The 8,617-nt window shown below is 63.9% G+C and overlaps 1 protein-coding gene and 1 long non-coding RNA gene across 2 annotated transcripts in view; both read left to right on the top strand.

Annotated features, from left to right (window-relative positions):
• Positions 1–2,581: 2,581 nt before the first annotated feature.
• LOC120585408 (uncharacterized) lies at positions 2,582–3,591 on the top strand. The gene is made up of 3 exons (XR_005648318.1): positions 2,582–2,635; positions 3,055–3,179; positions 3,371–3,591. It is a non-coding gene; the product is annotated as an uncharacterized LOC120585408 (long non-coding RNA).
• A 227-nt stretch (positions 3,592–3,818) lies between these two features.
• The window catches only part of DLG3 (discs large MAGUK scaffold protein 3), a 41,343-nt gene continuing 36,544 nt past the window's right edge, over positions 3,819–8,617 (top strand). The window contains 5 exon segments of the mRNA XM_039841727.1: positions 3,819–3,949; positions 4,217–4,361; positions 4,836–4,995; positions 6,529–6,685; positions 7,104–7,206. Coding sequence (XP_039697661.1) covers positions 4,286–4,361; positions 4,836–4,995; positions 6,529–6,685; positions 7,104–7,206 — 496 coding nt within the window. The 5' untranslated portion in view covers positions 3,819–3,949; positions 4,217–4,285.

Genomic DNA, 8,617 nt, shown 5'->3' with positions numbered 1-8,617 from the left:
CACGAGTCCCTCTCCGTCCCGGTCCCTTTGTGTGTGAATGTGCACATGGACGTGCGAGGATGTCTCTGAACGTGCAGGTGTCTCTGTGGATGAGGCTGCAGGGGTAGCCGCGTTTGCCCGTGCGCGCGGCTACATGTATGTGTGTGAGCATGTGGCTGCAAGTGTGTGCACGCATGTGCATGTGTGTGTTCGTGTGAGAGGCGCTTGACGGGCAGGGGAGAGGAGGGGGAAGAGGAGAGAGACACGTCCCAAGCGAGGCTGAGAGGCTGCCGAGGAGGACGGGCTCTTTGTCCAAGCAGCTCTGAAGTCGCTGTGCGCCGGGGGTGGCGGGGGTGGCGGGGGTGGGGGCTGAAGCAAGCTCCCTCCTCCAGAGCGGCCATGGGCAGCTGCCCTGGTGTGCGGACTGGCCCCGGTAGGGCATGTTCCCCTGAGGTCCCCCCAGATGTGGAAGGACTTGGCCCCCCAGGCCTGACTCGGCACAGCTTGGGAACCCCTGGGTGCTGGGCACAACTCTGGCTTCCACTCCCAGCCTAAACTGCCAGCTTAGAAAATGGAAGAAGCATCTGTGGGAGAAGCAGCAAAATGGAGGCTGGGCCGGCAGAGCCAGGTCCCTGGCGCGCATGGCGGAGGGCCTGTCTGGTTCCTCGGCTCTGCAGCCCCCAGAGTAGGCAGAGAGGAGGAGGTTTTGCTGTCCAGGGCAGGTGCTGACTGCCCCAAGCTGGTGACCATTCTGGCCGCCTCTGTCGTCCCGTGGGCATAGGATGTGCTCTCACTCAGAAGCGAAGGTGGGGACTTCCTGGGGAGAGGCGCCCTGGCTCTGGCCTTCTGTCTGTCCACACTTACTGCTTCCCGTGTCCCTCGCCTTGGCCCCTTGCCCTCTCCAGCATGTCCCCCTTCTGTCATTTTCCTCTCTATCTTTGGGTCCTATCCTTGCAGACAGTCTCTCATGCTTGCCCTGCTCAACTGGGAGATGGGTGACAGTTCCAAGGCTGGGCCAGCTGGCCAAGATTTCTCGGCCAGGGCTGATCCCTGGATGGCTCCAGGCCCCGGGAGCGGGTTCCCTGAGGCGGGCAGGGGGAGCATGGCTTATCACATGCGAGTGCACACGGTACTTCAGGCGGCTGTGTTGGTTTGGGGACTCTGAAGGGCCATCGGTTCTTCTTCTGGAGATCAGGGACCACAGTGCGGCAGCAGCCGGAGTCCTCCCACCAACTCCTAGGGCTGCGGGGCACAGAGTCCCGGGGCCATGCCCAGGAGAGGCAGAGGCATGACCACCCAGCCCTCTCCCCACCCCCTCCTCGCTGCTTCTTGAAGCCAAAGCCGTGGGGTGGGGGCTGGAGGCGGGAGGAGAAAACAGAGTAAAGTGTGTGGAGAAGCCCCCAGCCTGAGTTTCCCAGCTCCCCCCTTCAGAGGAGGAGACCAGGGGTCAGGGGAGGGGCGACACAGCCAGAGCGAGATGGGGGAGAGCTGTGGGGTCACCTGGGGTGAGACGCAAGTGGGCTCCTCCGTTCTTGGGGATGATGAGACTGGCGGCCAGGGAGCAGGTGCTACTTGTCTGTCCGGAATCCCGTTTTCGCTTGACGGTGGTCACAGTGGGCTCTGTCTGGGAGGCCACCTCTGTGCGCTGCTCAGACCAACCCTGGATTCCCGTTCCCCTACCTCGTGTCTCCTACCATGGCTACTGCATGTTGAAGGCCATGGACTCTGCTGCCAATCAGCCCATGGCCTTCAGCTTGTCCGTCAGGGAGAACCGTCTCTACTCTGCTCCTGCCCTCCCCCTCCCCTTGGTCTGTGACCCAGCCAGACCCCACACAGCCCTTTCTCCTGGGGAACACCAAGAGCACAGGACCCAACGCCTCTTGGGAGAAAACAGATGAGGACTTCGCGTCCTGCCCATGTGAGGATTTGGGCCTCTGGGGACAGCGAAGGAGGTGTAGAATGAGGGTTCATGAGGTACTCTTAAGGGGGCAACTCGCCTTTGTCCCTTGAGCTCTTCTGGAGAGGAGGATGAGTAGCCAAAACATTAGTGGCCTTGGCAGCTCACTTTAATCAGAAGAGCACCTGGAGATCCAGGTTTGAGGCCCTGCTCTGGCCCTAACTCCCAGTGTGCCCTAGACACGATCTGTGTCCTCTCTGGGCATCGGTATCATCGTCTGTCATGAGGGGGGTCGAACAAGATGGCGACTGCTGTGTTTCTAGCTCGGACGTGGTGGGAGTCTGTGATCCCCAAGTCAGACAGAGCTGTGGGTCAGAGGGGAGCGGGTCCCTGTCCAGATCCTGGGTGCCGCCACGGAGGCTGGGTGTGGCGTGGGTTACACGCCCTGTTCCCTCTCCGCCACTCCCCTCAGGCCAGCCCCGCACCCTCGAAGTGAACCCCAAGGCCGCAGAGCGCAGCCTCTCCATCCCAGGCAATTGACCTGAAGGGAAGCAAGGGGAGGGGTGGCCTCCTCAGGGTCGGCCTGTCCCCATCTGGGTCCCTTTGGGCTGTCCTGCTCTGTGGGGTGTGGGGGAGGAGCAGGCCGTCCAGGGGACACATGGCTGGAAGGGCAGGACACTGAGGGAACTGCCTGTGTCTTCCGCCCAGGTGAATGGCAGCGACGGCATGTTCAAGTATGAGGAGATAGTACTTGAGCGGGTGAGTCTGCTGGCGGGGGCGGGATGCGACGGGGCGGGGAGGGTTGGAGCCAGAAGAGGAGAGGGCCCCGAGCCCCGGTCTTCAGACTCAGGGGGCCCGGCGCTGAGAGGCTGGGGAGACAGCGGCCCTCACAGGCCGCGCCGCTGCATCAATCAATGAACCGACTAACAAATATTAATTGACCTTGCTCGCCGAGGCCGGGGGAATTGGGGAGGGGATGGCGTTGGTGAGGCCTCTACGCCAGCACGGTCAGCGCAGGCTGGGAGGCCGCCAGCTTGCTGACGAATGAGCCCCGGCCTGCCTCGGCCCCTTCGGAGGCCTGGCGCACCCGCTCTTTGGGGTGGGGGCAGGTGGGGCACCAGGAAGCCTCCCTCTGCCCTCCGAGTGAGCGGACTGGGCCCCTCCGCTCCTTTCTTCAGGGCAATTCCGGCCTGGGCTTCAGTATCGCAGGTGGCATTGACAACCCCCACGTCCCCGATGACCCCGGCATCTTCATTACCAAGATCATCCCTGGTGGAGCAGCTGCCATGGACGGGAGGCTGGGGTGAGGTGGCCTGGGAGCAGGGCTGGGCGCAGCAGGGGCAGGATGGAGATGGGGTAACACCAGGCAGGAGGATGGTTCCATTCAATCTGAGAGACAGAGAAAGGCAGGGGGAGAGGGGCGGGGAGCAGAGCGGAGGAGGGTGGCGAGGGGCGGAGGGGCGAGTGGCGCAGTGTCCCGCTGCCCCACAGGAGTGGAATGACTGTGTGCTGCGGGTAGATGAGGTGGACGTCTCGGAGGTGGTGCACAGCCGGGCCGTGGAGGCGCTGAAGGAGGCGGGCCCTGTGGTGCGGCTGGTGGTCCGGAGGCGACAGCCCCCACCGGAGACCATCATGGAAGTCAACCTGCTCAAAGGGCCCAAAGGTGCGGCCCCCAGTGCCCGCGCCCCGGGCAGAGGCTCCTGGTTGGCACTGTGGGAAACCGAAAGGGGTGCCTCACTCCTTGCCCGACTCCCCGTTCTTGACCTCATGTCTCGCCCTTAGTGACCTTGGGATGGCAGCCTAGTGTTTGGGATCCCTGGGGAGAGCTCCCGTGGGGCCGGTGGGTGGCCTGGGAGCGGGAGGTCGGGTTTGGGGTTGGCCGAGCGCCCTAACTTCTCCCGTGGCCCTCTCCCGCTCCCCGCTGGTCCCCGCCCAGGCTTGGGGTTCAGCATCGCCGGTGGCATTGGCAACCAGCACATCCCAGGAGACAACAGCATCTACATCACCAAGATCATTGAGGGGGGCGCTGCTCAGAAGGACGGCCGCCTACAGATCGGGGACCGGCTGCTGGCGGTGAGACAGCCTTGGCGGGGAAGCCCACATGGTGGGGGGTGCAGGCGGGGCGCCAGCAGCCTCTCACTCCGCCCCACGTCACGGGAACTTCAAGAGCATCACGGCAGTGGGCTGGACCAGATCCCAAGGCCCTGGTCCTTTCCGTGGCCGGCGGTCCCTTACGTGTCCTGCCCCCGCCTCGGGCTTCTGTGCCCTAACGGCGCTGTACCCGGACCCCTGTGAGAGGCCCTGTCCTCTCCCGGGTGCTAGCTCTAAGGCCTCTTCCAGGTGAATAACACCAATCTGCAGGACGTGAGGCACGAGGAAGCTGTGGCCTCCCTCAAGAACACCTCCGACATGGTCTACCTGAAGGTGGCCAAGCCGGGCAGCCTCCACCTCAACGACATGTATGCACCCCCCGACTACGCCAGCAGTACGTACCCCTCCGCCCTGACCCCGGGCCAGAAGCCCTGTCCCCAGTGTCCGGAGAGGAAGAAGTCATAGTCCCTGCAGAGACAGAGAGACCAGAGGGCTAGAGCTCAGGAAGATTGAGCCCGAACTCCAGCTCTGTCCCTTCCAGCTGGTGCCCTTGGACAAGTGCCTTGCGCGTGTCTTTAGTTTCCTCATGCACCTGCCGCAAGGACCCCATGAGATCACAGGCGAGGAAGCCCTGGGAAGAGCGTATTAAGCTGGAGGTGTGAGGGATTATTATTAGTCATGCCTTTCTTTGGAGACTTTGACTTGAGATTCAGTAAGGGTAGGAACCCTGTGGGGACGGGAGAAAGGCCTGAGGAACCAGCGCCCCTTGGTCTCTTTTGCATCTGGAGGGGGTGTAAGGGACAGTTCTTGGGGGGGTGGGGCCCACGTGGAGTGGTCTCTGAAATGTCCTCCGCTTTCTGGATCACAGCTTTTACCGCCTTGGCTGATAACCACGTAAGCCATAACTCCAGCCTGGGGTATCTCGGGGCTGTAGAGAGCAAGGTCAGCTACCCGGCTCCTCCTCAGGTTCCCCCGGCCCGCTACTCCCCGATCCCCAGGCACATGCTGGCTGAGGACGACTTCACCAGGTGAGACCCCCGCCCCTCCATCCGATCTCAGGGTGGCGAGGAGAGGAATCCATTTCTGGCTGGCCGGGACGCAGGCTTAGGGCCGTATGGTAAAGGGCCGAGAGGGTTCTTGTTGCGCCCCCGTCTGGGGTCTGAGGCCCTCGCTCAGCCCTTGGGGCCGCGGGGAGGGACAGAGGTGGCTGCAGGGACCAGTTCTACCATCAGGGGAGTACAAGAGGTGGCCCGATCTGAAAAGAGAAAGGGAGGGAAGAGCGCTTAGGGGTTTCGGGAGGTGGGGCTGCAGCCTCTGCCACAATCATTGCAAATGACGGAGGAAAGCCGGCCAGCCGGTGGGGCTGGCAGGACGCGGGGAGGCTGGTGGGCCGGGTGGCCTAATAGGGACCGGCCCCGCCCCACTCTGGCTGTGGAACTGGTCGGGCAGGCCGGGGTTCCGGGGGACAGGTTTGCCACGGGGTGGGGCCTGAGAGGCTGCAGTGGGGCCGGAACGGTAGGCTGCCGGGGCACAGCCGCAGGAGCCATGGAGAGGGCACACAAGTTCTCGGGCTCCGGCTTGACCCTGGGCTTGGGCTCGGCCTCGGCCTCGGCCTGGAGGAGGGCTTCACAGAGGTGGGCCTGGCCGCTTCGCTCGCTGCGGCCTGGAGGGGACGCCAGGTAGGAGGAGAGGAAGGCTTGGAGCGAGAGCATCCGGGACTCGGGGAGGCGGGGGTGCCCGGCATCCGAGACCCCGAGCAAGAAAGCAGCAGTCTTGGACTTGGGGCTCCTCGGATGAAAGATGCTTAGAGGGAGGGCGCAGGGCTGGGACAGTGGGCCGGAGGCCCGGCGCGTGGGTATCCGGAGCGCTGTCGCCCTCACCTGCTGACACTGTGACCACTGACGGGGGGCTCTCCTAGCCATGGTTACTTGTAGTCCAAGTTCTCATGTGTTCGTTCCCTGTGTTCGGTTAGGCTCCTAAGCCCCTTTGGGGACCTGGGACTTCTTTGTCTGCCACATCACCTCTGGTGGTAGTGGGTGACTATGTCGTTGGGAAGGGTGGGAGGGGTCAGAGTTGGTGGGTGGGATTTCGAGTGGCAGGGGAGGCTGTGGAAAGTTAAGTACGCGCATCGTGTAGACGGGGACGTGATCGACCCCACGGTGAGTCCACTGCTCCTGACTGGCCTCCCCGCTGTGGCCCGGGGGGGCCGTCGCACAGGTTGGCAGGATGGAGAATCTAGAGAGGAAGAGCACCAGTGAGTGGGCTCTGAGACATGGGCCCCAGAGCCCGGGGTAGGGGTTTGTCGACCTGAGAGCGTGGGGGACTGTCCCCTGGGACGCTGACTCCAAGCCCTCAGGAATAAGGGAGGGAAGAGGAACTGAAACTTGGCACCTGGCAGAAAACTGCAGCCAAGCAGGTTCCAGGAGAGAAAGGGAGGAACGGGGCATCATACGTAGGGACAGGAGTCCTTCCACAGCCGTGGGACCTGTCCCAGGCTGGCCCTCGTAGGGGCGACAGTTAACATCTCACTCGTCCTGACCCTTCGGCTCCTTCCCCACCAGAGAGCCACGCAAGATTATCCTGCACAAGGGCTCCACAGGCCTGGGTTTCAACATCGTGGGAGGAGAGGATGGGGAAGGCATTTTCGTCTCCTTCATCCTGGCAGGAGGCCCAGCCGACCTGAGTGGGGAGCTGCGCAGGGGAGACCGGATCTTATCGGTGAGGAGACGAAGGCGGGGTGGGAGAGTGGGAGCCGTGCCAGGCGGAGGGAGGAGGGGAGACCTCGCTTTCTCCAAGGAACGCTTCTTGAGATGGGGGAAGGGCTAAGAGCTGGAGAAAACCCTACATATGTTTTTATAGATGTCCTCAGTGGGGGACAGGCACTGACACAAGAGCTACCCTTGAGGAGGAAATGAATGTCTCTTGGATCTGAAATCTGGTTGCCCTTAGACCCCATAGAGATCATAGTGACACCAGAGATGTCACATCCTTTGGTTCCCCTCTTAGGGGCAAGGATGGGATATTGAGATGGGCGTGCCAGTAGGCTGGGGGACGGGCTACCCATCTCCCCTCCCAGCTGCCACGGCGGAGGCCTCTGTTGCTTTTGGGGTGGCTCATAGTTCCTCTCTTTAAACAGGTGAATGGCGTCAACCTGAGGAATGCGACTCATGAGCAGGCTGCAGCTGCTCTGAAACGGGCTGGCCAGTCGGTCACCATTGTAGCCCAGTACAGACCCGAAGGTAGGAGGAGGGACAAGTGATTCGAGGAGTTTATATTTGTTATAAGTGTTGGCTTTTTGCCACCTTAGGTATCAAAGTCGCTTGAGCAGGTCCTTCGTAGCCTGCTGCGGTACCCTTTCGCCGTCCGGGTCCCCTTTCGGACCCGGGCATCCGTCACGGCTGTGCTCAGAAGCCGCGGACCAGAGCTGCAGTGCAGCGGCCGGCCGGTAGTGGGCAGCAGCCCACGGGAGGAGGTGCAGGGACCCGGGCGGCTGGAAAAAGGGGAGGGGGAGGAAGGGGGCGGAGGGCTCTGAGGCGAAGAAGCGGAACCGGGTCCCCTGGAACGGGAGGAGGGCACTAGGTTAGAAGGACTTCGGGGAGAAGAGACCCGACCGCTTGAGAGATTTTGGCCCAAAGCTCTGTGACGCCCCCACACTTCCCACCCCACATCGGGGGGACCACGGAAGACCCGTAAACGCGTGGCCAAAACGGATGCCGAGCCCTCGGGCTGGGGAACCGCGGCGGCCCCCCCCTCCCCGCGGGGGGCCCTTCTTTGTGTTCTCAGTGCGCAGTCCCCGGCCGGGCGAGTGGGCGGGGCCGCCTATGCAAATGAGGCCGTTTGATTGGCTGCGGCCCGCCGAGGCCCAGGTGCCGAGGTGAGCTGCGGGCCCGCGCGCCCCAGCCGGCCGGCCGGCCCGGTGGCCATTGGCGGGTCGAGCGCCGCCCGCAGCCGCTCGCCCCGCCCCCGGCCCGGGCGGCGGGCGCCCCTCCTTCCCCCCTCGCGCGCCTCGAGCGTCTCCTCCTCCTCCGTGCCCTCCCCCTCCCCTTCCCCGCCTTCCTCCTCCCGCGCGCCCCGCTTTGTGTCCGTGGTCTCCCGCGCGGGACGGAGGGGCGGCCGGAGCGGTTGCTTTCTGTGCTCGAGACCTGGATTCGGACCCGACGCCAGGTGAGGTGCGGCGGACGGGGCTCAAGCCCCCTCCCTGTCCGCCCGAGCCTCCCCACGGTTCTGCTCTCAGACTCTTTCCCAACACTGTACACCCCACTCCGCGCTCTTCCCCGAGGCCCGTGGCCGCGGGTCCCCGGCCCCTCAGGGCGCAGCTCGGGCGCCCCTCCTGGGGGTCCCTCCCGGCGCCCCCTGTCCTGTCACTGGGCCCTGTCTGCGCCCCTCTCTGCCGTCACCTCTCCGCACCGGCTCTGCCCCCTTCTCGCCCCAAGGCCTCGGCCGCGCCACTGTACCCTGATCCCTAACCTCGGAGGGCTTCACAGCGCCCTCTCTACCACGACCGTGACCAACCCATGTTTCTTGGAGCACCCGAGTGGACTCGGCGTTCTTTGTGGCCCCCCACTCCCCGCTTCTTTTGGCACGACTTCTGTCCTCCCGCGAGTTAGCCCGGCCTGGTCTCGGGTTGCGGCGCGCCCGGCCTCCTCGGAC

This window comes from Pteropus medius, unplaced genomic scaffold, assembly GCF_902729225.1.
Source record: "Pteropus medius unplaced genomic scaffold, Ma_sr-lr_union100, whole genome shotgun sequence".
NCBI classification, from domain to species: domain Eukaryota; kingdom Metazoa; phylum Chordata; class Mammalia; order Chiroptera; family Pteropodidae; genus Pteropus; species Pteropus medius.
This window is presented reverse-complemented; position numbering and strand designations above follow the sequence as displayed.